This window comes from Chlorocebus sabaeus, chromosome 17, assembly GCF_047675955.1.
Source record: "Chlorocebus sabaeus isolate Y175 chromosome 17, mChlSab1.0.hap1, whole genome shotgun sequence".
Lineage (NCBI taxonomy): Eukaryota > Metazoa > Chordata > Mammalia > Primates > Cercopithecidae > Chlorocebus > Chlorocebus sabaeus.
In genome coordinates this window covers 36,909,347-36,936,661 of record NC_132920.1, presented here as the reverse complement: position 1 = coordinate 36,936,661, position 27,315 = coordinate 36,909,347, and the positions used below count along the sequence as shown (strand labels likewise).

The 27,315-nt window shown below is 49.9% G+C and overlaps 1 protein-coding gene across 7 annotated transcripts in view; it reads left to right on the top strand.

Annotated features, from left to right (window-relative positions):
* CPNE5 (copine 5) overlaps window positions 1-27,315 on the top strand; it is a 96,307-nt gene that overhangs the window by 28,485 nt on the left and 40,507 nt on the right. For 3 of the 7 annotated variants that reach the window (XM_007972770.3, XM_038006019.2, XM_073005937.1), the window contains 6 exons: window positions 8,665-8,768; window positions 10,215-10,254; window positions 10,468-10,544; window positions 14,113-14,172; window positions 16,290-16,340; window positions 16,640-16,703. In XM_007972770.3, the coding sequence (XP_007970961.1) occupies window positions 8,665-8,768; window positions 10,215-10,254; window positions 10,468-10,544; window positions 14,113-14,172; window positions 16,290-16,340; window positions 16,640-16,703 (396 nt within the window). Of the gene's footprint in view, window positions 1-8,664; window positions 8,769-10,214; window positions 10,255-10,467; window positions 10,545-14,112; window positions 14,173-16,289; window positions 16,341-16,639; window positions 16,704-27,315 lie in introns of those variants that run through there. The other 4 variants (XM_007972772.3, XM_038006021.2, XM_038006020.2 and 1 more) reach the window with 3 other exon arrangements.

Sequence of the window (27,315 nt, the reverse complement as noted above, 5' to 3'; positions counted from 1 at the left end):
TTTTAGGGTGGCGACTGCTCAGGCCCCCCACCCTCTACGGTCAGACCTGGGGCTGGAAGCCTGGGGTGGGGACAGGGTGGTGGAGAGTGTTTTGTTGGTAGCTTGGCAGCCAGGCTCATTGGTAAAGGGTCATTCCCCCAGGAGCTGGGATGATTGAACAGATTATCTGAAACAATGGCTAATTAGGAACTAAGCATCTTGGCAGGAAATCTTTCATTCTAAGCTTGGTAAAGTTTCACGCCCTACCCTGGTCTCTGGGCTAAGAGAAGATACAGAGGCTTCTCTGTCCAGGCCTGAGAACAGGGAGGCGTTTAGAGCCTGGGCTCCCCTAACTCAGGGCGCCCGTCTCCACCTCTGCCCTGCCTTACCTGGAAGCCATAACAAAACAGGCAGCCATTTGGGAGGTCACCGGGCCAAATAAACAAAAGGTGCCAAGGTCATGGCTCACTCCCTGTGATTTTAGGCAAGCCCTATCTCTCTCTCGACCTGGTTTTCCTCACTGCAACAAGGAGGGGTGGCCACAGAATTCTGGACTCCTTCAGTGACAGAACTAGACAGAACCTTCCAGACCCAAGATGGTGGCCCGCCTGGCATGGCCAGATCCTCCGTGCTCCTCCAAATCCCCAAGCCCTCCTTTCCTGTCCCCAGATCTCAAGCCATTCTTCCCAGCCCCTGGGCTCCCCCACCTGGCTCCGGTTCCCAGGGCCAGCCTTGGAAAGCACATTCCCTTTTTCTGTTTCTATTTGAGTCAGGTAGCTTTCTGGCCTCTAATTTTAATCCTGGTGAACATGATTCATGAGGGGCCAGGGCTGGGCTCTGCAGCAAGGCTTTTAGACTCCCCAATTAAGGAGCCATCAATAATATATGAAAAGTATAGGGGGAGTTACAGCTGGGGAAGGGTGAGAAGCTTGTGAGGTGGAGAGCAGTCTGTCAGCTCCAGCCTCCTATCCCACTGGCACAGCCCCTGGGGGCTTTGCAGCTGGGGGATGCCTCCGAAGCTCCATCCAGCTGTAATTTGTAAATTGTAATTTCTAAATCCAGGCCCATGAAGATTGTTCAGGCTTGCGGTGTGCCACCCATGCATGCCTGAGGTAGGGGCTGTGGTGAGCACGAGGGATGCTCTGCCTTTCTCACTCCTGCGAATCCTGGCCCTTCCTCATCCACCATGGGTTGCCTCTGGGAGGGCTTCTCTGGCCTCCAAGAGCTCTGTTCCTTCGTCGGTAAAGTGTGGATGATAATAATTTCATCTCCACGGGGTCATTGGAGGGGTTAAATGAGATCGTGGATGTTTGGAAGTGTTTTGAAGTTGAGAAGTCAGGATACCAAGCGGAAGGAGGAGGAGGAGGAGCAGGAGGAAGAAAGAAACCTGAGCAGGGGTGTCCACAGACTTCGGAGTGACCCAGGGCTCCACTCAGCGCTGGGAGCCCCACTGGCTGGGTTACTGTCAGCATCTGTTTTCTAACGAGCTGTGTGACCTGGTCAGAACAGCCCCCAGTCTACCTTCTCTGCCTTTGTTTTCTTATGTGTTAATTGAGAGGATTTGGTTCCTTCCAGCTCTAAAATCAGGTCCTAGGTCAATTTGGTTTTTTTTGGTTGTTGTTTTGGTTGTTTTTTCTTGTTGTTGTTTGTTTGTTTGTTTGTCTTTGAGACAGGGTCTTTCTCTGTCACCCAGGCTGGAGTGCAGTGGCATGATCACGGCTCACTGCAGCCTCAGTCTCCTGGGCTCAATTGACCCTTCTGCCTCAGCCTCCCAAGTTGCTGGGACTACAGACGTGTGCTTCCATGCCTGGCTAATTTTCTTATTTTTTGTAGAGATGGGATCTCACTATGTTGCCCAGGTTGGTCTCGAACTCCTAGGTTCAAGCGATCCTCCTGCCTCCCAAAGTGCTGGCCCAATTTGTTAATATTTTTAAAAGGAAATCACAGGAGAGTCGAGGACTATCTCTGTCCTTCTCTCTGTCAATCTCTCTCTCTCTCTCTCTCTTCTCCTCCCTCCCCTCTCTCTCTCCTGTCTCTCTGTGTGTGGGGGCTGCAGGGAAAGGGATAGAGGTTGGGCAAGGTGTTAGGTCAGGGACACTCACATTATCACCTGATCTATGGGTCCACCCAGACCCACAGGAAGTGTTAACAATGGAGCCAGCATAGTAATCCCAGAAGTTCAGAGAAACTACAGGGAGGAAAACTGTCAGACCTAGTCCCAGCCTCCATTCACAGCATAAGCCTCTTACAGGTTAGTTAGCACCCAGGCTTGCATGGCGATGGGAGAAGGCAGTGCTGCTCTCTGAGAGGGAGGTAGAGGGCCTGCCTGGTGGGGTTTGTGGTCCTCGAGGGAAGCAGCCCCTCCCAGAACCATGGAGCTGAGGCTGGGCAGGAGTGGGAAGAAATACCCCAACCTCTGTCTCTTCCTGTCTCCCATCTGCCAGTGCCTCCCACTGGCCAAACCCCACTGGAAGCCACAGGGTGGGGAAACAATAGTGATCCTGTTCAAAGGGAAGCAATCTCTTGTAGGATGAAGATTGGAGCTGGGGTGGGCAGCAGGCAGCAGCACGAGACTCTCCAGCCTCCAAATCAGCCCAGGCCCGACTGCCAGCCCCAAGAGCTCCCTGCGGGCTGGGCGCCTATGTCTCGACAGAGGCTGGCCCCTCCTGGCCCCATAGTTGGATGTGGGGCAGGAAGACCTTACTTGCCCCACCTGGGTTCTCAACCTCAGCCCTGCTCTGGGCTTCCCTCTGAGGGCAGTCTGGTGACACAGCTGCCTACCTGCCCCATACATCCCAGCTCTCCTGTGTGGCACAGTCCCAGGGAGTCACCTAATTTAGTCTCCAAAGAAGTTTCAAGTCTGCCCCCACTTTGAGGGTCTCGCTGGAACTGATGGTATGTAATTAATGCTGCTTCATTGATATTCATGGAGCTTAGTCATAGAGGTTTTAGGAGCATCTTTTGGGGCATGTCAGCTTTTTCCACTGAGTTTTGTTGCCAGGGAGAGAGCCTTTCAGAAGGCAAACTCCCTCATTTCCAGGCTTCCTTCTCATTTGTACTTTTTCTTTCCTTCTGCCCAGTAAGAGGCCGTCCCAGCCCTGGGAGTCAGGGAGGTCCCCTGTCACCTCCCCTGTCACTCAACCTCCTGCCTAGTTTTCATCCCTCAGCCTCCCCAGTGCACACTTGCCCGCCTTCCCTAACAATTCTCTAGGGCTCTCTGCATCACATCCTGCGTGCAGATCTCTGGGTATCCTTCAGCCTTTTTCATCAGAATTCCTGTGCTTACCAGTGTTTGGTGGTCTGTGAGCAAAGTGAGGATCCCTCACTCCCAGTATCCTCAGAGCCCAAAGTGTGGACAGAGGGCTCAGAAAGGCTTGGAAGCATGGACAGGCACGCCCAGGGAGCTGGCAGAATGAACAGGGCTGGCTGCACTCCGTATTACAGGTGGTGAGGGGTTAACCCCCCTGCTCCTTCCCTAAGCAGGATTTGCTGTACAGCAGTTAGATTGCATGCCTTCCTGTGGTTCCCAATGCTCGGGTGCTAATATCTCATCTCTCCAAGTCCCTTCTGGCTTGAAAACTCTGTAAGTCTATGTAGAATGAAATACAGCGGCCAAACTGATTTTTTTTTTCAATGTCTCTTCAGTTGTGTTTCTGCCATCATTAATGGGGTGTACATTGGGCCTGACGGGACCTGGTGGCCTCTCAGATTTTAAAATCCAAGTTTTAGCATTTTTTCCCCTTTGTTATTCATCCAAGTAATGAAGGCTATAAAACATCTCCAGTAGGTCCCCAGATTGTGGATTTGGCGGCTGTTTGTGATCTGCATGTCTTAACTACCTCTGAGTGTTAGTAAGCTTTCACTGTCCTGCCTAGCTCGTGTGCCCCTTTCCTGCTCTAGGAGATATTGGGAGTGGGCTTGCAGTGTCCTGTTTCCGGGGGAACTCCATTTTCTTCTTAGGCAGAATCAATCTCTAGGGTATTCCCCTCTATTGAAGCTGCAAGTGCCATTTTAAAAGCAGCCTTGTCATCTTCCTTAATGGGTGTTTTCCTTGGAGCCTATGCTGGGGGTGGGGCGGGGTGGGGAGGGAAACTGCATAAAGGATGCCTGCTCCTTCTGGGCTGGGGCTTATCTAAAATCCTGCTAGAGGGATGCTTTGAGGTTGTTGAAGGAGGAGGGCAAGTGTATTGAGAGGAAGGAAGGAAGTCCCTTCCTTAAAGGAGGATTTTCTCAAAGCTGGGTGTTTACCTGGAATATTTTGCAGGAGAGCCATCAAGAGACATGTTCCTTTTGTCTGAAGGCAGGAGGTATTCATCAAGAATAAGAGCAGGAGAGGAGAATGCAGGGACTCTTTTGGAACGGGGTTATGCATTGTAAGATTGTTACTGAATTTAGGGGATGGGAAAGGAACCCAGTCTTATTCAATCTGATGTCCTCTCCATTGCTTGACACACACTGGGACTGGTATAAATGCTTGTGAAGTAAACCTCATCTTTATTTGATTTTCATAATGCTTGATGACTCCTCACAGTTAGATGCAGTAGAAATAGAATGGGCTTTGGAGTTAGATATACCTGGGTTTAGGTCCCAGCTCTGCCTTGCTGTGTGATCTTGGGCAAGTTACTTAACCTCTCTGATTTTTAGTTTCCTCGTGTGTAAAATACCTCACAAGATTTTTGTGAGAATTGAATGAGATAACTTAATGATCCACTTAACCTGGTGAGCATTTAGTAGGGGCTCAGTAAATGTTAGTTTCCTTCCCTCCTCCTGCTATATTCTCATTTGTTAGTGGTTCTCAACTCCCTCTGCACATTATGATCAGATGGATCACATTATGATCCCCTTTTTAAAGGAAACTTTAAAAAAGCAGTTGTTCAGGCCCCACCCACTGAGATTTGGATTTAATTGGTCTGTGGTGGGGCTTTAGCATGGGTATTTTTAAAAAGCACCTGTTAAAGCATATATTTTTTGAAAAGGTAAAATCATGACTACCATACAAGTATAAAATTAGCATGACAAATATTTATTATCAAAGCTTGTTAATTAATGAGGAAACCAGTAAGATGTTGCAACCAGTTCAAATAATTCAAACAACACACACGTATAGATGATCAGGAATGCTGAAATGAATTTACACATAGATGCAAAATTGGTCAATATCCATATGGCACAAAATGTTTAAAACCGCTCCTCGTGCATTGTATGTGTTCAATAAACAGCAGCTGTTATGATCTAAACTTGCGACTGTGTATTAAATGCTGTGTTAGGTCTTGGGCTGCAAAGATGAGGAGAACTTGGATTCTCCTGCTGCTTGAGAAGTTCACAACCTAGAGGGGTAGAAAGAGACTCCGTAGATCATTATCAGGCCGCGCAGTAAGTGCAGCCTTAGAGATGCAGGAGGACAATAGGCGCACACAGGAGGGGTGGGGAGTTGGAGAACAGGATGGCCAGGGAGCTAAGGCTCCAAGCATTAGGAATTGGCACATGTGGGGGGTCCCTTAGGAGGCTGCGATGGTAGTCAAGGTGACAAGGTGAGAAAGTGATGAGGCTGGACCAAGGCCACAGCAGAGGAAGAGATTTAGCAGATGAGATTGATTGGAACATGAGATTGACTTGCCAAGGGAGTGAGGGACAACAAGATGCCAAATCTAGTGTTCCATGTTACCTGGAGTGGGAGCTTCCCTCTCTAGTGAGATGGGGTCTTTCTCTGTCGCCCAGGCTGGAGTGCAGTGGTGTCATCTTAGCTCACTGCAACCTCCACCTTACACTGGGTTTAAGTGATTCCCCTGCCTCAGCCTCCCAAATATCTGGGACTATAGGTGTGTGCCATCACGCCCGGCTCATTTGTGTGTGTGTGTGTGTGTTTTTTAGTAGAGATGGAATTTCACCATGTTGGCCAGGGTGGTCTCAAACTCCTGACCTCAAGTGATCTGCCCGCCTCAGCCTCCCAAAGTGCTGGGAGTACAGGTGTTAGCCACCATGCCTAGCTCCTTTGGAAGTTTCTAACTTCATTCAGGGTAGAAGGGACACTCAGGGTAAGCCCCAGGTAACCCAGGGCCTCATCTACCACATGTGTGAGGGACCCATGTGCTGGTGTTTTCCTGGACTGCAGAGCCCCATCAGGGAAGACTGACACTCTGACACTCAGGATTATTAAAAAGAATTAACAGCCCATTTAAAATATTTTGCTTTGCACCTGCCTGTCTTACTGCTTTGAGACTCTGGTAAATATTGTAACGAACAGCACCCCTGCCTTCATGTAGCATACAATGTGGTGGGTTTTTCATTCATTTGCTTTTGTTTTGAGAGACAGGGTCTGTTTCTATTGCCCATGCTGGAGTGCAGTGGTGTGATCATAGCTCACTGCAACGTCACCCTCCTGGGCTCAACCATCCCCTCACCTTAGCCTCCTGAGTAGCTGGGACCCCAAGTGCATGCTACTATGCCTAGCTAATGGTTTTTGTTTTTTAATTGTGGGAAATAAAAGCACATAGCATAAAATTTTACATCATAACTTTTTTTTTTTTTTCTGTTTTTGAGATGGAGTCTCACTCCGTTGCCAGGCTGGAGTGCAGTGGCATGATCTCGGCTCACTGCAACCTCCACCTCCTGGGTTCCAGCAATTCTCCTGCTTCAGCCTTCCAAGCAGCTGGGTCTACAGGCGTGCGCCAACACACCCAGCTAGTTTTTGTATTTTTAGTAGAGACGGGGTTTCACCATGTTGGCCAGGATGGTCTTGATCTCTTGACCTTGTGATCTGCCCGCCTCAGCCTCCCAAAATGCTGGGATTACAGGCGTGAGCCACCGCGCCCAGGCACATCATAACCATTTTTAAGTGTACAGTTCAGTAGAGTTACAAATGTATTTGCATTGTTGTGAAACAGGTCTCTAGAACGTTTTCATCTTGCAAAACTGAAACCCTTAACCCATTAAACAACTCCCCCTATACCCCTCCACCCTGCCCCTGGTCACTGCCATTCTACTTTCTGTGTCAATGAATTTGGCCACTTTAGATACCTCCTGGAAGCGGACACATACATTATTTGTCCTACTGTGACTGGCTTATTTCACTAGCACAGTCTCCTCAAGGTGCACCATGTTGTGGCACATGACAGGATTGCCTTCCTTTTTTAAGGCTGAATGATAGTCTATTGTAAATGCAGTGGTTTTGAACTTCGCCTTTAGCCCCTCACCCCTTTTTTGAAACAAAAATTTTGCTCAAAATGTCTACTGTATTGAGCAGATACAAAAGAGAGCTGCTTTGATGGGATGGTTGGCCTGGACTCATGCCCACTCTGCCCTCCTCTATGGCCTATGCAGCCTGCAGGAGACTTGGATCCCAGTGGACTGCCACCTAGCCCAGTGGTTCTCAAAGTGGAGTCCCCAGACCCACAGCATCAGCATCACCGGAGGACCTCTAAAATGCAGATTCCCAGGCTCCACTCTAGACCTACTGAGTCAGAGCCTCTGGAGTGAGGCCCTCCACAATCTGTATTTTACCAAGTTCTCTAGGTGATTCTGATGCCCAAAGATGGGGAGTGACTTGGCCTAAAGTCATTTGCGAAACTCATTGGGATTCAATTATTGACTGCCTATTATGTACAAAATTCTAGAATATCAGCTGCAAGGGCAACCAAGACAATTCAGTCTCTGAATTAGTTAGCTATTGCTGAGTAATAAATCACCCCCAAATGTAGTGGTTTAAACAGCAGGCAGGAATCTGAGTACAGCTTTGATGGGTCCTCTGGCTCAGGGTCTCTCACAAGATCACAGTGAAGGTGTTGGCCGAGGCCTCAATCATCTCAAGGTTCAACTGGGCAAGATTTGCTTGCAAGCTCACCCAGTGGTTGTGGGCAGGATTTCAATTCTTATGGATGGGCAGATTGACAGCCGCCGTTCCTCACTGGTGTTAGCCTGGGGCCTCCTCCTTTCCTTGCCGCCCTCTTCATAAGTCAGCTCACAGCATGGCAGCTGGTTTTATTAAGTGGGCAAGCAAGACAGAGCAAGAGAGGGTGCCCGGACGGAAGTCATAGTTGTTTATAACATAACCTTGGAGGAGACATTCTATGACTTGTGCGGTACTCTGTTCAGTACAAGTGTGTCACTAGGACCAGCTCACATTTGAGAGGAGGTGATTATGCAAGGGCATGAATACCAAAAGGTGGGGATCTTTTAGGAGGTGGTCTCCTACGGTCCCTGCCTCTGGCCTTGTGTTTGCATCTGGGGAATCAAATAAGTACACACCTAATTGTGGAATCAGTTCTCAGAATGGTGGTCATAGAGTGGGCACAAGTTCGGGGAGGCTCAGAGAAATAAAATTCTCTGGTTGGAGGAATCAGGAAGGCTTCCTGGAGGAGGTGGTATTTACATCAGGCCTTGAGGGAATGAGGATATGCCACTGGCAGAGACGGGGAGGCCAGGTGAAGGGAGGGGCCTGCTCAGGTATTAAGACCATCAGCTTGCATGGAGATGGGGAGAAGCCATGTGGGTTGGAGCCATACTGTACGTGGCTTCCACTGTCAGATGGAAGAACTCATGCTTTGATTGGGAGGGGATGGATGTCAGGAGCCTGGAGAGACAGGGCTTTCATAACTGCCAGAACCAGGACTAAGGGGCTCTGAGCCCAGTGCTCTCCCCGGCCCTACCAGCCCGGCCCTGAGGTTTACCCTCCAACATCTCTTGCAGTTCGGGCGCACCGAAGTCATTGACAACACGCTCAATCCCGACTTCGTGCGCAAGTTCATTGTGGATTACTTTTTCGAGGAGAAGCAGAACCTCCGTTTTGATTTGTAAGTGGAAGATGGTGCTGAAGATGCAGCCAGGTGGGGAGGAAGATTGCTGGGAGGTAGGACCACAGGCCTGTGGTTGGGAGAGATGGGAGGAGCTGAGATATTAGCGGGAGCCCAGGTTGGCCTGGGATAGAAGTGGCAATTAACTGAAGTCTGCCTGCACCCTTACCAGGAGAGACAAATTTAACAGTTTGTCTCAGTTAAGTTGGGGATGGCATCAGGCAAGCTTCTTGGTGCCGGGGAATGTCTGCTGAGGAAAGATCCTGAAGGCAATTCTTGACTATGCCTCTGGGAGCCCTTTTCTCCCCTGGTAACCAGGAGGGAGCCACTGGCTGCTTCCTCTGTCTAAGCGTGTTCTGGGAGAGGGTCCCTGCAGCCTCCCCTCCCGCAGAGGTGGCCTGGCTGGTGGGGCTCAGGCATCCAGCATCCACTGGAAGATGAGAGTGCCTTTCTCCTGACATTAAAGATCAGGGTGGGATTTCAGGCTTGGTAAACAGGCCGGGGAGTTTGTGATGTTGTTTTTATGGGGTATGGGATGGTTTGAAAAGTCTTTGCCCCACAGAAGAGTGGTCAGAGTGGGAAGGAAGGGGGTTTGGGACCTTAGGGATCAAAGGAAAGAATGCAGTGGAAGGAAATAACTTTGGAGGGAATGATGGGAGGTATTGAGGCTGAGGAGAGTCAACATAGTCCATTGTAGAGAAGTCACCTGGTGACATTTTGGAGAGGGCTGATAAGAGAATGACCATCTCTCAGCAGGAGTCATCTGGGCCTGGCATGGCTGTTTGGCCACAGAGATGCCAGTGGGTGGGTGGGAGACGCTGGGGGAAGGTGGCAGGTGAGGCTCCAGGTGAGCAGACCCCAGGTGAGGGGAGGAGGGCAGTTGCAGCATCACGCTGCCTGTAGACGGCTGAGGTGAAGGTGTTAATGCCTCCCTCCTTCTTGAGTGACCAGGCCCGTGGGCAAGCTGGGCAGGCCTGGGTAGGGTGAAGCCATAAGGGAAGGTCAGAAGCAAGGTATTAGCACCATGGGCAGCCAAGGCTTGGCTGCGAAGATCAAAGATGGGAAACTCTGTAAGTGAGGGGAGCGAAAGGTAAGGTGGCTCAGCCACCTGTGAACCAGCCGGGCCGACAGAGCTCATTGATTTAATTTTTTCCATTTTTAATGAGGTGTAACATACACATGGTGAAGTGCGTAAATCTTAGCGCCTACTCCACGATGCATTTTTACATCCATTTCCACCCCTCTGACCATCACCCAGCTCAAGGACAGAACATGTCCAGCACCCAGAAGGCTCCCTTTCATGCCTTCCAACAATTACTCCTGGAAATATTCACTGCGTTGGTACCTGTTTTTGGGGGACAGGGGCCCTGACTCAACTTGAGAACCCAGGCAGGATTGGGCGGAATATCCACAGCTGCCTTCATCATTTCTCTGTGTTCCCTGCAGATATGACGTTGACTCTAAGAGTCCCGATTTATCCAAACACGTGAGTTCTGCCAGTGACCGCTTGGCAATTCCACGGTTTCTGAAATGCCATCCTTCGGGTGGGCCTGGGGCTTTGCTGGGATGGAATGTGTGTCTGAGGCTGCGCCCTGTCATTTGAGGGCTTTCACGCTTCCAGGAATTGTGCGATGGGGGAGGTGGGATAACTGTGAGCAGAGTGGGTGACACTGGTCTCTTCTGTTCCCTGGACATGCAGGATTTCCTGGGCCAGGCCTTCTGCACCCTTGGAGAGATTGTGGGGTCCCCTGGGAGCCGCCTGGAGAAGCCCCTCACGTGAGTGTCTGGGTTGCTTTCCCGGTGGTGGGCCAACTTCCTGCCCATTCTGCTGGGGGCTGGCTCAGGGCGGGGGCAAAGCAGTCAGCTGGCTATGACTGGCATCTGCAGGTTGTTAGGAATAAAGAGACCCCATGCATCACTGCTGTCACGGGGCTACTAATCCAGGTATTTCAGGGGAACCCAGGCTGGGTTATTAGAGCCCCATCTCCCGGGAAGGCTCAGGAGGGAATAGACTAGACACCATATAATCTATTCCCACCCTGACCCCTATCGTAGTGTGGAAGAAGAAACTGAAGCCCAGAGAGGGGAAGTGACTTGCCCAAGGACACACAGCTAGAAAGAGGGAGAGCTGGGATTTGAACCCAGGGCTCTACACACATAGCATATTCCTAAGATTGTTCACAGTTTATAGGCCAGAGCTGGCTACAGTGGGGCCCCTCCCATCCCATCCTGTCCCTGGCAGTCCCTGAACTTAATTTGCTTTTAGGGAAAAGCTGTTGCTCTGAAGCAGGCTCTGGGATGAGGGATCCCAAGGCTTCTCATAGTGCAGCCTGAGGATGTCTTCAGGGACAGCCAGGGCTGGCCAGGTGGTAAGGGTGACCTCTCTTGTCCCTATTTCTCAGGAAGTCCCAGGGGCAGGACCTGTGCCTGTATAAACAATTCTTACCTTTCCCCACACTGGGGAACACTGGTCACCATTTTTTGGTGTCCATGTTTCTCTGGACGGCCACCCTCACACTTTGCATTTAAATAAACTAATTTAACTGGATCCCGAGCCTTTTGAATATTTTAGGTTGACACTCATGGGCAGGGCCCAGGAAAGAGAGGGCAGACTGGGACGGGCATCCAGGCCACAGGGCAAAGAGCCCAGGAAAGGGAGATCATTAGTCCCCCGCTTGCTTCTGCCAAGTTCCCACTGGATGCTGTCCCCTCACCATGATCAATCATTGCAGTGTGAACCAGGCACGGTGGCTCACACCTGTAATCCCAGGGCTTTGGGAGGCCAAGGCAGGTGGATAGCCTGAGCTTAGGAGTTCGAGACCAGCCTGGCCAACATGGTGCAACCCTCTCTCTACTAAAAATACAGAAAAATTAGCTGGGCATGGTGGTGCACACCTGTAGTCCCAGCTACTCGGGAGGCTGAGGCACGAGAATCTCTTGAACCCAGGAGGTTGCAGTGAGCCGAGATTGCACTACTGTACTCTAGCCTGAGCAACAGAGCAAGACTCTGTCTCAGAATAATAATAATAATAACTGCAGTGTGTGTGTGTGTGTGTGTGTGTGTGTGTGTGTGTGTGGTCTCTCTTCCAGATCCTTGCCCGGGACTCCCAGTAACTCATGGTCCCAGGGCTCCTGGAAATGTTTCCTTGGCTCCCAAAAGGTCTCATCTCTGGGTTCCTAGAAAACAATGAAAATAGCTATCATTTACTGAGAACAGGGGGAAAACCCCTGTTTTGGGAGCCTCTGTAGCTTATAGAATTTGAGGGCCTCTTGAAAAAAAGGATACAAAATTCATATTCATATTTGGTAGGCCCCTCCCTCTTAGGACATATTTCTAACAGGTTTTATTCATGATTTTATATTCTTTCTCTAGGGACATCTGCCCCTGTGCCCACTTCAGTGTTAACCATGTGCTAAGTGTAGCACACCCATTAGCATCTGCTCTTTCCAGCAGCACCCCCAACCATGACTTTACCTGGGTTGCCAGGTTGGAGATGCCCTACCAGGGAGGGTGTCTGTGCTTCCCAACTCCCAGCTGCCTGGGTCCAAAACCACTAGTCATTTGGGTCTGTTTCCTGCCTGCTGTCACCTGGTCCACCGTTGGTGACAGGGAACTCTTTCTGGGGGTGGAGGAGTATTGAGGGAGACTTCCTATGGAGATGGCTTTTGAAACTGAGCCTTAAAGGACACGCAAGATCTAAAATATAGAGGTTGGCGGGGCACAGTAGCTCACGCCTGTAATCCCAGCACTGTGGGAGGCCGAGGGGGCCGCAGATCACCTGAGGCTGGGAGTTTGAGACCAGCCTGACTAACATGGAGAAACTTCATCTTTACTAAAAAATACAAAAATTAGCCCAGTGTGGTGGTGCGTGCCTGTAGTCCCAACTACTAGGGAAGCTGAGGCAGGAGAATCGCTTGAACCTAGGAGGCAGAGGTTGCAATGAGCTGAGATCATACCACTGCACTCTAGCCTGGGTGACAGAATGAGACTCCCTCTCAAAAATAAAATAAAATAAAATAAAATAAAATAAAATAAAATAAAATAAAATAAAATAAAATAAAATAAAATACAGAGGTTAATGGCAATATTGGAGGAGGAGGTGGACCTTTTACCCCATCAAAGATTTTATGTGTCTTAGTGTAGTTGTCTTCCTGACTAAACCCTGTGAAAATCTCCTGTTTACTGGACATATATTTTGGGCCAGGCATGAGGGTCAGTATTTTGTTTGTGAAATCTATGTTAGTTCACTGGGGCCGTTGTGGCAAATGCCACAAACTGAGTGGCTTAAAAAATGAAAACGAATTTTCTCACAATTCTGGAGGCTAGACATCAGAGATGAAGATGTCAACAGAGTTCATTTCTTGTGAGGATGGCTGTCTTCCTTCTCATCTCTGTGTCTTCACGTTGTCATCTCTCTGTGCACCTCTGTGTCCTAGTCACCTCTTCTTATGAGGACACCAGCTGTTGGATTAGGACCCACTGCCATGACCTCATTTTACCTTAATTTCCTCCTTAAAGACCCTATCTCCAGGCCGGGCATGATGGCTCATGCCTGTAATCCCAGCACTTTGGGAGGCCAAGGTGGGCGGACCACCTGAGGTCAAGAGTTCAAGACCAGCCTGGCCAACATGGTGAAACCTTGTCTCTACTAAAAATACAAAAATTAGCCTGGTGTAGTGATGCGTGCCCATGGTCCCAGCTACCCAGGAGAATCACTTGAACCCTGCAGGTGGGGGTTGCAGTGAGCCGAGATCGCGCCACTGCACTCTAGCCCGGGTGACAGAGCGATGCTCTGTTTCAAATAAAACATAAAAAAATAAAAAGAAAAAGAAAGACTGTATCTCCAAATATAGTCCCATTCTGAGGTCCTGGAGATTAAGATTTTAATACATGAATTTTGGGGGATACAGTTCAGCCCATGTCATGATCTCCTGTGATTCTTCCAGCAGTCTCCCCATCTCGCAGTCTGGATGCAGAGGCTGGAAAGGGAGAACAGGGGTTCCCAAACTGCAGCAGGCACCAGTATCACCACAGATTGCTGGGTTCCACCCCGCAGAGTTCCTGATCCCGCGGGTATGGGCTGGGCCTGGGAATTTACATTCCTATTAATAACGTTCCCAGGACACGCTGGTGCTGCTGGTCTGGGCATCCCACCTTGAGAACCACTGAGGGAGCAAAATTTGCCCAGAAGAAGGACTCTGCTTGCTCTGGCCTGTGACTTTGATCCTGTTTTAATGACTTCCGGAGCAGCTGCTTGTCTCCAAGCATCTGGATGCCAAGTGTGCTGGCCTGTCTGAATGGGGGTACTCAGCTCATGGCATGCTCTCTCTTCTCTCTCCACAGGATAGGTGCATTCAGCCTGAATTCCAGGACGGGCAAACCCATGCCAGCCGTGTCCAACGGGTAGGTCACCAGACATCTCTGGCCCTGGAGTCCTTAGACATTCAACCAGCTCTGCAAAGGGGGCCTCAGAGTCTGGGCCTCGTCCCTGCTCCCATCCCTGTGAATCTGGCCCTGATCCAGGGGACAGAGAGTCCTAGGTTCCTCCTTAGGCACCCAGGCTCTTTGGGCCCTGAACAGAAGCCCTGACTTGGCAGCGAGCCCCTCCCCCATCCAAACTAGAGCTTGGGCATCTCAAGCCCCGGTGGCTCCTGGGACTTCAGGGAGAGGGTGGGGCTTACAGGTGAGGGATGTTGTCTAGGAATAGCGGAGCTGGGCACTCTCTGTTCCCTTCCTCTCTCCCTGGCCTGGTTTCTCTCGGCCCCCAATCCCCACCCTTCTCTCCCCCTCTTTCCTCCCCTCTCTTTATCCTTTCCCCCCTGCTCCCCTTCCTTGTTTTGGCTGCTGGATGTCCGCCTCCTCCTCACCACAGAGTAGATCCAGCTGAATCCCCACTTTTCACGTTTGCTCGTTTGCTAGCCAGCTGCGGTGGGCCAGCCTCACTCCACCACCCTGACCATCTGGTTTCGGCTGGCCTCATGCAAATGTGGCCAACGCAGAGCCTCCCCCTCCTTCCCTCCCCTTCTTTCCTGGTTGGGGAGTTCCCACCCTGGCTTCTTTCTCACGCCCACTCGCCCACTGGGGCTGGGGGTGGGGGAGTGCAGGGCAGGGAACCTCTGCCTGCAGGGGCCTCTGCAGAAGGGCATTTGATTGGGGTAAGCAGAGCTCCCCTGGCCTTCCCTGAGAGCTCTCAGGAATTGAGGTTGCAGCAGCTGGATATGCCACTGGGCCAGCTGCAGGTGTGGAGGGGGCCTCCAGGGGGCCGGGGATGCTCACTGCCCAGGGAGAGCGTGAATGCTAATTCACCCGGAGAGTAGAGAAGCAGCCACTGGGGAGGCAGCGGGAGGCAGACAGAGATACAGAGACAGGGAGGGAGAGAGAGAAAGGAAGGCCAAGAAGGTGGGAGCAGGTTGGGGCTGGAGAGGAGGGAAAGAAGGATCGGAAATAGAAGAAGGACTCAGAGGCAAAGAGAGGAACAGATGGAGAAACATGGGGCGGAGGAGGCTGGCGTGGAGGATTCTATCTCCCTGGGCAAACAAATCATGTCTTTACTACCATGAAGGGCCGGACCAGGTGGTGGGGAAGGGCTTTGAGGCACTCAGCTCAGCTGCTCAAGTCTAGAGGGACAAGCTGGCAGGCACCGTCCCCTGTCTGTGGCAGGGGATGCCCCAGATGTGGCCCCTGCTCTGCTCACCTGATTTGGAGAGATCTGGGCTGTCCTGTCAGCGCCCCAGGGCCGGCTTCCCTTCCTCCCCTGCCTCCTCTGTTTGAGAGCCTCTCCCTCCAAGAGCTGGTGCTGGGAAGAGCTCCATCAGTGGTTCTCAAAGTGTGTTCCACAGACAGCATGCTGGTGGCCCTGTGGCTGGCCTGAGGTGTGAGGCTGGATTTTACCAGCATTGCACAATTGTGAAGCAAAGGGTGCGGGGAGGGAGATGCTGCTCACTGCAGACCTTCTCTGTGCTAGGCACTGTGTGGGTATATACAGTCACACTCATTATATAGGGGAGAAAACTGAGGCTCAGAGAGGTACAGGAATGAGCCCAAAGTCACAGAGCTGCTGGACAACCCGACATTTTCCTCTCCCTCCCAGTGGCCCCTCCCCCACCTCTGGCTTAGTCCCAAACATCGGAGTGGGCTGGGCTGGTGTCCAAAGCCCATCTAACCAGGGGAAGAGGTGGTTCCTGTCCCCTGGGTGGAGCCCCAGCTGAAGAACTTGCCCTCCTGGAGGGATGTGCTGGGGTGGACCGACTTCACGGACCTTGACCTGGTTGCCCATTTCACTGGGGAGCTGCACAGTCGGCTGGGATCTCTCACTCCCAGGGAGACCCCAGCCAAGGCACTCAAGGGGACGTAGCCATGGGAAAGAGCCTGGGCAAGCTACCAGCGAGGGTCCACCAGCCCTCCTGCCTTCCTGCCTCCCACGACACATCAGAGTGGCTCAGAGCTGGACTGTCCTGGGACTCTGGGGGTCAGCTGGGTGTGAGGTGGGGTGGCTAGCCCATGAGGTCTTTTGCCCACAGAAGTGGTCTTTGGATGGAAAGTTTGAGAACCACTGGTCTGGAAGCCTCCGGGTGAGTCTGGATGCTTTTCCAATTCTAGGACTTTCACTGCAGGCACTACCCTTCCTGGTGGGCTCTCGGGGAGCAGGGGGTGGGGCAGCTCCAGGCTTGGGGACCCGGCCCCAGGAAGCAGTGCACTAGGCCACACTGCCACAAGGATTTCAGGAGACTCTGTCTTCTCAGGGGCTTTGGGGCAGATCTGCTGGATGGTAGCGGGAGGGGGAGGCTGGGCAGGGGTTGATTGAGGGAATATCAGGTTTATGGCTCTGTCTTTGTCTGGCTTTCCATTCTTTCATCTTCTCCTCTCCCAGTGGTGTCCCAGGAAAGAAATGTGGCACCATCATCCTGTCCGCTGAGGAGCTCAGCAACTGTAGGGTGAGTGGCAGAGGATTCCAGCACAGGACGTGGTTGGGGTGGGCGGTGACGGAGTGCAGGTTGGCCTCCATGAGCCCCTGGAGGGAACCAAGGGTAGACGGGGCTCCTGATGCTGACCTGTCTGTCATAGAATTCTGCAACATCGGAGCTAGTGGGTGTCTTCCCTTTTTATAGCTGAGCAGACTGAGGCCCAGAGAGGAGAAGGAACTCACCCACAGTCAGCAGCAGAGCCCAGCTGAGCTCCATCCCCTGGCTCCCATGCCAGGGCTCCCTCCCCTCCCCATCACGGCTGCCACTCACGTGTCCTTGAGCCGAGACTGCCTTGGCACCAACACTGTGGCAGCAAAGACCTTTTCAGTCTTGAAGGAAGCCTGGGTGCTTGACATTTAGCTGTCATTTTTCACTTTCATCTCTGGAGTAGGGTGACACTGTGCATGGGGCGGATGGAGTGTGTCTGTGCGCGTGCATATGTTGGGAAGAAGTCTGCAGTACCAGGCAGCCCTTGGTCTTGCTTTTTCTGTAGGACTGTTGGGGATCATGAGATGGGGACAGCTGGGCACACCAAGAAGGGGCTCAGGGGACCTCATGATTAATAATAATGATGAAGTATCATAATGGTGATGGTCAGTATTTGTTGAGTAATAGGCACTTTACATAAGTTATCGCTGCTCTTGACAATCATGCTAAGAAGTAGGTACTAAAATGTTACTCCCATTCTATGGATGGAGAAATTGAGGCTCAGAGAGGCAAAGTCATCTGTTCAAGGAAGACAAGCAGCAGAGCCACGATTCTACTCCAGGTCAGCTTGATTCTAAGATCTGGGCTCAGCCCCGAAACCGCTGCTATCTTAGGTTACTAAGAGTGGCTATAAAAGTGGGAAAGTGGTGGAACTTGGAGAGAAGAGGAGGAGGCTGGGACAGACGCAGGGAGGGGCAGGGTGCAAGCGTAAACAAAGCCTGGGCTACCCTGGGAACACAGCTTCCCATGGGGCTAGGAGGGATGACCAGGAGAAACAAGATTTTCCTACCTTCCTGGGAGGTCAGTGCTACGGATCAGCTGTCGATCAATATTTACCCTACTAGAAATTTAAACAGAATTTTTAAAAATATATGTATTAATTCCTTTAAAAATAACAATAGTTGAACACATTATGGGTCAACATAAATAACATATATTTTGAGGCTGGGTGCAGTGGCTCACGAGATTGCAATCTCAGCTCACTGCAGCCTCTGCACTCCAGCCTGGGTGACAGAGCGAGACTCCGTCTCAAAAAATAAATAAATAAAATAACATATTTTGAAAAACAACAATAACTTACAATAATCATTTAATGACAAGAGTGGCCATGTTTTACATTTTTGCAAATCTCCTTAATGTCTGACTTAATGGAAGACATCTAGATTCTCATGGCTGCTTCTGTAGTCAATCTCTTGTGATATCACTGTTGAATAACCTCTGGAAAACTCTTCATCTTAGCATTATTACGAAAATAGTTTTGACCCCACAGATCCCCCGGGGTTCCTGGACCATACTTTGAGAGCTGCTGGTATAGAGATATAACAGTGTTAGAGGACATGAATTGAGTCATTATTTTGGGCCATACACTGTGCTAAGTGGTTTACATGTATTGACTTACTTATCTAATGTATTATAATACATAATGTAGTATGTAGTATGATGTGTTATAATATCTGATGAATTATGGTCCTCATTAATTTTCCTAACTTTTATAGATAAGGAAACCGAAGCACAGAGAGGTTAAGTGACCTGTCCAGGGTCACACAGCCACTGAGTAGAAGAGATTTGAAACTTGGCAGTTTGCTTGTAGAGCCAAGGTCTTTAACCACTGGGCTGTGGTGTTACAAACTCTGTTTCCAAGGACTTCCAGTGGAAGAATAAGACACGTGAACACAGAATCGATAGTACAGGGCAGTATAGAGATGACCAAAGAAATTCATATGCAACTGCTCACCCTGGTTGCTCTGCTTATCTGTTTATCTCAGAGGATCTGAAGGCACTTGGCAGCGGGAGTGAACCCCACCCAATGTGTACACTTGGGGCAGGACTCGGGGTGCAGTAGGCGTTCCTGAGGACCCATCACGAATATGTGACTGAATGCTTAGAAAGCACAGACCTTGTGTTCAGCACCAGGTCATGGACAAAACACACATGTCCACTGAGGATCTGGATGCCACTGGAGTTCAGACAAGGGAGAGAATTCAGTTGCCCTGTGGAAGAGAGCTGTTGCAGCTCCCAGAGCCTCCGTTCTCCACCTGCAGCTTGGCGCTGATAGGGTTAAAGGAGTTCATGAATGTGAGTGTGTCTAACAGATGCCTAGGAAAGGGTGCATCCAAATTCCTTGAACCTAAATTCAGTGTTTCCCCAAGCTTCTAGCCCAGCTGGTGACTTTCTTCCTAGTTTGTAACCAAATAAAGTCACATACATGAAAGCGCTTTGGAAATTCTACGCTCGAGACAATGCTGGTGGCCGTTACTGGTCTAGCATTCCAGGGGTTGGTAAGCAGTCTTAGGTTTAATACCTATCAGGTATTAAACCCTCCCTCTTCCTCCTTCTTCCCCAGTCCTCCCTACTCCTTCACCCGTGGATGGCAGCCGTTTTCTTGATTTAAGCTGTTCCAGCACAAGGGGTCTATGTCGGGGGCAGGGAGCGCCCTCCCTTCCTCCTGAGATTGTCAGCTCCTTTTCTTCTGGGGCATCTTTAGCTGAGTTCTGTCTCTCCCTAGAATCCTTGCAAGGAAAAGAGACTAATTCCCAGCATCTGGCTGAATTAAAATAATTACATCTGAACAGCTTTGCTCCGTCTTTCCAGCTCAGCATTCAGTGGGAGGATCAAAGGAAGAGGGTGGGGTCTGAGAGATGATTTTTCACCAGAGCAGGGCTTCCTGCTCAAATGAATACATTTTGCCGAAGTAGACAAACCCTCTCTTCATCCATGGGGATGGTGTGGGCGGGTGGGAAGCAGCAAAGGATGACAGTGGACTCCAGCGTGTCACCAGCATAGTTTGACGGGTTATAGAAAAGCCTTGTTCATCTGGAATTTAAATGCCAAAGAAGTTCCCACAATCAGAATTTGATCCAAATACTATCGAATGGTACCTGATGTTGACAGTGATGAGGCCGGTCTCCCGAAGGGCCTTCTGAATCACCCAAGGTTCAGTTCTGCTCAGCAGTAAAGCGCTTGTTACTGCCTGTAAAACTGGCCAACATTTGTTTACCGAGACTCTCTTATTTAGTCTTATTTGATTCTGACCGCAGGGCTGGGGGGCTGGGTAGGTGTGAGTGGCCCTGTTTTATGGATGCAGAGAAGTTAGCGGCCTGCCTAAGATCGCTGGGATTCTAGCTCAGGCCTTGACTCCTAATCCTCAGTCTTTCCCTCACCCTGGGAGCCTCGAGCCCTCACGTACAGGGAACAGTCACCGACCTTCTGTTCCTTGTGGGGCTATTGCCCTCAACAGGCAGGCTGGCTTTGAGCAGTGGAGGCTGGAGTTCACGCCTATAATCCCAGCACTTTGAGAGGCCGAGCGAGGCAGGAGAATAGCTTGAGCTCAAGAGTTCGAGACCAGCCTGGACATCACAGTGAGAACCTCCTGACCATCTCCACAAATTTTTTTTTTTTTTAATTAGCAGGGCGTGGTGGTTCATGCCTGTGGTCCCAGCTACTCAGGAGGCTGGGGCAGGAGGGTCACTTGAGCTTGGGAGGTCACAACTGCAGTGAACCATGATGGCACCACGGCACTGAGGCCTGGGGAACAGAGTGAGACCCTGTCAAAAAAAAAAAAAAAAAAAAAAAGTAGGGATTGTTGCCAATACAGAGGGTTGGATAGCTCTTTGCCCTTCACTTCCCAGCCCCTTGGTTCCCCCTAGAGACCTGTCAGCCACCCAGACCTGCCTTGCTCTGGAGTCAGGATAGTATGTCCATACCACCTCCTAGTCAGGTCCCTCCACCCAACTGGCCGTCCCAGCCAGGATGGTGGTGGTGGTCATGGAGGAGGCAGTGATGGAGTGTGCCTCACCTCTCTCGAGCAAAGGGAGTTAGAACTTCACACCATAACTGCCCCTGGGGGCCTCGCCACCCTTTAGGTGTCACCAGCGTGCTCATGTATTCTTTCTTTTCAGTTCAGGAAATATGCTTTGACTGAGTCCCTGCTCTCCCAGAATTTTTAGTTTAGTGTGAGAGATGGAAATGCCAACCAGCAATCACATTAGAGCAGTGGTCCTTAGCCCTGGCAGATCCAGTGCCTCTTCTTACAACAACTATTTGATCACACTCTTGACTATCCTAAAGGAAAATGTGTAGATACAATGTAATATGCCAATATATAGAGACAGGTGGGAGAATGAGCCCTTCCAGTTACCTGGGGAAGATTGGTCCAGGCAGACAGAACAGCCTGTGCAAAGGCCCTGGGGCAGGAGTGATGGATGATGAGTCAGAAAGATGAGACTGTAGGTGTTGATGGTGGAAGTCGGGGCCAGATTGTGTGGGACCTCAGAGCTGGGGAACTTAGCAGCCTGGCTCCCAACACAATCAAAACTTTCACTGTTCTAAAGACAAGCTTCAGGGAGAGGCCAGTTTCTCTACCTGAGAGATGAGGGAAGAGGGAAGAGTCATGGAGAAAGAGAGATGAGAAGGAAAAGTCAGGTTAAGTGGGGGAGGTGGTGAAGGTTCTTCGAGACTCAGAAGTATGCAGGTTGATACATAGGAGAGACGTGTGTTGTGGCTGGGACTGATATGAGCATCTTGTGTAACCAGCATTCAAACATCACCCTTCTTAAGGTTAGTTCGGCTGGGCGCGGTGGCTCAAGCCTGTAATCCCAGCACTTTGGGAGGCCGAGACGGGCAGATCACGAGGTCAGGAGATCGAGACCATCCTGGCGAACACGGTGAAACCCCGTCTCTACTAAAAATACAAAAAATTAGCCGGGCGAGGTGGCGGGCGCCTGTAGTCCCAGCTACTCGGGAGGCTGAGCCAGGAGAATGGCGTAAACCCGGGAGGCGGAGCTTGCAGTGAGCTGAGATCCGGCCACTGCACTCCAGCCTGGGAGACAGAGCGAGACTCTGTCTCAAAAAAAAAAAAAAAAAAAAGATTAGTTCGAAATTTTTAGTCTCAGAAATAATTTATCTGGCCTTAAAAACCAAAGCAAAACAAAAACATTTTTCCTGATGCTAAAAAAAAATAACATGTTTGTTATGGACAAGTTGGAAAATACAGAAAAATATAAGTAGCATGGAAAAATCACTCAGAGATAATCACTGTTGACGTTTTGATGTGCTTCCTCCAAGGCTTTCTTTGAGTGTCCATGTACATAATTTTTCTTATAATTGATGTAATATAGTGTCTAGTTTTATAGCCTGCCTTTTCCTATATCATTATACATTTTTAGAAAACATGTAGTTAATAGCTACATGTTATTTCTCTATTGTATGGATGGGCTATAATTTATCAAAGCTGTTCTTTTTAGGAAACAATATAAACAATACTGTAGTGAACATCCTCATATCCAAATCGTCCTGTTTTTCTTTTGAACTTCAGTTGACGGATTTTGGTTAGTATCCCAGAAACACAGGCTCAATGGGTGGGAGGGAAAACAGTCAATCTGGGGTTTTCAGCCTCTGAATGACCAAATCAACAGATGCACAACTGATTGGATTGTTTGGGAAGTTCGTCATTCATAAACAAAGAAAAGCCAGCTTGGCCTCAACATGGTTATTACAGTCGATGCATAAAGACAGGCCCAGCCTCTCAGACCAGCTTCTGTGCCCACCATCTGTGTATGAATAACCTCCAGCCTGTGGGGTGTTCGCTGGCGTCCCAGGTTTCCTGCTTCTACCGTCCTATCCCATGAGCCCAGCTCCAGTCTCTTCTTCCTAGAGGGTCCTACTCACAGAATCACCCCCAGCTCCTGGTATGTTTCCTCCTACTGGAGTGCTGAATTTCAGAGTTGTGACTAATGATTCCTTTTCTTTTTCATTGATGTCTTATTTTTTTTCTGACTAAAAAAGATAATATGTTAATTCTAGGAGATTTGGAAAATCCAGCACATTTTAAGAAGACAATAAATGTACTGTGGCCCCAACCATCTATCTAAAAGCGCTTTTTAATTTTTTTTTTTTTTTTTTTTTTTTGAGATGGAGTCTTGCTCTGTCACCCAGTCTGGAGTGCAGTGGCACGGTCTCGGCTCACTGCAACCTCCACCTCCTGTGTTAAAGCAGTTCTCCTGCCTCAGCCTCCTGAGTATCTGGGATTATAGGCGTACATCACCACACCTGGCTAATTTTTGTATTTTTAGTAGAGACGGGGTTTCACCATGTTGGCCCGGGCTGGTTTTGAACTCCTGGCCTCAAGTGATCCGCCCTCCTCGGCCTCCCAAAGTGCTGGGATTACAGGCGTGAGCCACAGAGCCCGGCCTAAAGTTTTTAAATTGTTATTTTTTTAGAGATGGAGGTCTCACTATGTTGCCCAGGCTGGTCTCAAACTCCTGGCCTCAAGTCATACTACCGTCTCAGCCTTCTGAGTAGCTCGGATTCCAGGTATGAGCCACTGTTCCTGGCTTTAAAGGTGCTTCTTAGGGCATGTAAGTTGTAGGGCACGGTGATTAAGAACTTGGGCTTTGGATCCAGACCAAAAGCCACTGCTTACTCCCTGTGTGACCCTGGCCTTTTCTGTGCCTCTGCTTCACTTATAAAATGTCTTCATTTAAAATTTTGATATAGCTTTTGCATTGATTTTGATTTTTTTAAATGTCACATTAAAAATTTTTTTTTGATGACTGAGATTTTGGGCCCCCTTTAAATTTGACACTCACCTCATACTTGTTCTGAATCTGGAAGCTGCCAGTGAGACCCAACAACCTTCTTCTGTTCTCCTCCTGCTGGGGCTTGCTGCCCTGTCTCCAGCCTTCAGCTCACCTGCTAACTCCTCCCTCCCCCCTGGCCTGACCTCTAACCTTCATAGCCCTCTTCAGGGCAGGGAGGGCTAAGGTGCCAGAGCAGGCCAGGCCGCCCTGGAGAGCAAGGCTGTTTGCTATCATCTCCCCAGCAGCCCCATTAACATACGGAGAGATGCAAATGGAGGCAATCCTGATGTTTTCGAGGAACTTAATATGTTTTTTAAAAAGATAGGGTGAAAGACAGAAATTGCAGGAAATTATATATTGCAGGAGCTGCTTTATCTTCTCTGTGATTGATTCCAGTGATGCTTCTGGTAGGAATGGAGTTTCTTTTTTTCTTTTTCTTTCTTTTTTTCCCTCTCTCTCTCTCTCTCTTTGTTTTTGAGATGGAGTCACCCAGGCTGGAGTGCAGTGGCCTGATCATGGCTCACTACAGCCTCCACCTCTCAGGCTCAATCCTTCCACCTCAGCCTCCTGAGTAGCTGGGACTACAGGCGCACACCACCACACCTGGCTATTTTTATGTATTTTTAGTAGAGATGGGGTTTCACCATGTTGTCCAGGCTGGCCTCAAAATCCTGGGCTCAGGTGATCCTCCCACCTCGGCCTCCCAAAGTGCTGAGAGTACAGTTGTGCGCCATCATGCCTGGCCAAGGGGATGGCATTTCATGAGATCAGAGAGCATGGCTCTCAGGCTGAGGCTGTCAAACAGCTGAACCTCTGACCCTCAGCCAGAATTTGCTGCTCTGTTATCCTGCTGGTCCTGTCCATCTTATTGCCACTTTCTCCAGCCTCTTCTTGGGTTCACACCTATATCAAGGGGTTGAACTATTCACAAGCTCCCACTTGTTTCTGTGACTGTTGACGAAAGGCAGACAGACCTTCCAAAGCGCAGCCCCCAGGCGGTTAGTTACATACTCTTTGTCTCAAGGACTTCCCTGTGGCGTGGGTACCCATGAGGGAGGAAGTTTGCCTTCGTTTCAGTCTAGAAATTTCTCTGGAGGTCTGTTTTATCCCCCACGGATTCTACAATGGTGCAACAACACAGATGATCACGGTGGGCTTCTGGCAAATGTTCCTGAGCCTAGATTGTGTTAGGGAGGGCAGATAAGGCTAAGGAACAAAATCAGCCACCAACCCCCAGCAATGCCTCACTTACCTGCCATCAGGGTTAGGGGGAGAAAGTGTGGCACACTGGCCAATTTTTCCAGTTAGCTGAATTTCAGAGCCAGTCTTTTTTTTTTATTATTTTAACTAGTTTGCACAGAGGCCTTTCTAAGATGGATTTCACACTTCTCTGACTTCTCAAACTGAGGTTAGAACGTAATTAAACTTATCTCGATGATTTGAGGTCATCATTTGGAATCTCAGTTATTAACCTTTGGAGCCAGACTGTCTTGTTCTCATCTCAGCGCCTCTTACTAGCTGTGTGACTTCAAGCAAGGGTGTTAACCTCTCTGTGCTTTGGTTTCCTCATCTTTAAAATGGGAATAATAGCCAGGTGCGGTGGCTCATGTCTGTAATTCCAGCACTTTGGGAGGCTGAAGTGGGCAGATCGCTTGACCTCAGGAGTTCAAGACCAGCCTGGGCAACATAACAAGACCCTGTCTCTGCAAAAAAATTTAAAAATCTAGCTGGGCATGGGGCATGGTGGCACACATCTGTGGTCCCAGCTTCCCAGGAGGCTAAGGCAGGGGGATCGCTTGAGCCCAGGAGGTTGAGGCTGTGGTGAGCAGAGATCGCACCACTGCACTCCAGCCTGGGTGACGGAGGGAGAGAGAGAGACCCTGTCTGAAAAACAAAAAAGGAATAATAACAGTGCCTCCCTCATAGGGTTGTTATAAAGGATTCAGTGAATTAATACATATAACATTATATCTACCTACTATAGCACGTACTAGGTAGAACCAATTTTTGTTTTTTTTTTTACTTTTATTGCAAGTTCAGGGGTATATGTACAGGTTTGTTATGTAGGCTAACTTGTGTTATGGGGGTTTGTTGTGCAGATTATTCCATCACCCAGGTATTAAGCCTAGTACCCATTAGTTATTTTTCCTGATCCTCTCCTTCCTCCCACCCTCCACCATCCGATGGGCCCCAGTGTGTGTTGCTCCCCTCTCTGTGTCTTTTTGGGTGGACCCATGTGATATTGCCATTTTCATAGGCAAACAACAGCTGATTATTGGCAGTTTCATACAGTTCACCCCAGTATGAGGTGGCACTCTGCAAGTGTTACCTCCTGCTCTGTGTGAGGCACTGTGGACCAGGATGTGACACAGGCCATCTCTTTTCGCCTTCTCCACAGACTTACAAGGGGGCGCTATTCTTAGATGGCAGAGCTGGGATTCCAACCAGGTGACCGTTGGCTCGTTTGTGCTGTTGTGTGTGTGTGTGTGTGTGTGTGTGTTTTTATTTTATTATTTGAGACAGTCTCCCTCTTGTTGCCCAGGCTGGAGTGTAGTCGCACGATCTCGGCTCACTGCAACCTCCACCTCCCAGGTTCTAGCGATTCTCCTGCCTCAGCCTCCCGAGTAGCTGGGACTACAGGCATGAGCCACCGTGCCTGGCTAATTTTTGTATTTTTAGTAGAGACAGGGTTTTGCCATATTGGCCAGGCTGGTCTCAAACTCCTGAGTTCAAGTGATCCATCCGCCTCGGCCTCCCAAAGTGCTGGGATTACAGGCATGAGCCACCGCGCCCCCCGCCCTTTGTGCTGTTTTTCGCCATCAGGTGCTAGGCTAAGACAGCAGCCCTCCCAATGGAGCACTGAATGTCCCTGGAACTTACGGCCTGTCAAGTTCTTTTATTCTTTTCTAATATTTCTCCCCCATTCGTGATCGCACAGGGACTAAGGGGTTCCTAGGAAGCAAAACTAAGTGCTGTTGCCTCTGGGTTTTGTGGCCTCTGTTTTGGTTGTTTCAAGTGTATGCATTTTATAGTCAGCCAGTGCAGGCTGAACAGGTCCTGGGTGGCTTGCCTATGTTTATTCAGGTAAGATTGTCACTCAGGCGAGGTCACAAACCCTGGCCAGGGCTGGGAAGGCTGGGGGGGATCCTGGCTTTCCTCACTGTCCCCTGAGTGTCAGTGCTCCCCACAAGAGATGGCTATTTCAGTGTTCCCCATGTGGCATCAACTGCTCAGCTTAGAAGGATCGTGGGTGGTCATCCCATTCCACACTCCACGGACGAAGAGACTGAGGCTCCGAGAGCTCGGGTGACCTGCTCAAGGCTATGCAGAGCCAGGACTGGAGCTCTGAGCTCTGAGTTCCTTGCTGGGGCCATCGCCGCTGCTCTTCTGGGTAGAATCTGGGCCTCTTGGTGCTTTTCTGATGCCACTGCAGGTCACCTCTGTGGGAAGGAGACAGGGCCAGCTTCACAGGCACGTGGCCTGTGTAGTCACACGGGGACCTGTGCTTGGTTGAATGCTCTGCTGTCACTATCTTGAATCTCCTGATTGTTTTTGAACAGAGGGCCCCTCGTTTTCCCTTTGCACTGGACCCCCCAATTTATATAGCCAGCGAGTCGCCCATCAAGTCCTGGGCCACGTTCCTTTCCCAGGCCATGGATGGGGCTCTCTAGGGGGGCATTTAAAGTGCTCCTTCCATCCAGCATGGGATGGGATTCGAATTTTCTCCTGAGGAGGGTGTGTCTGCCCTGCTGCTTTAGAAGCCTAGAGATTTTTCTGGAGGGATAAGAGTGAAAACT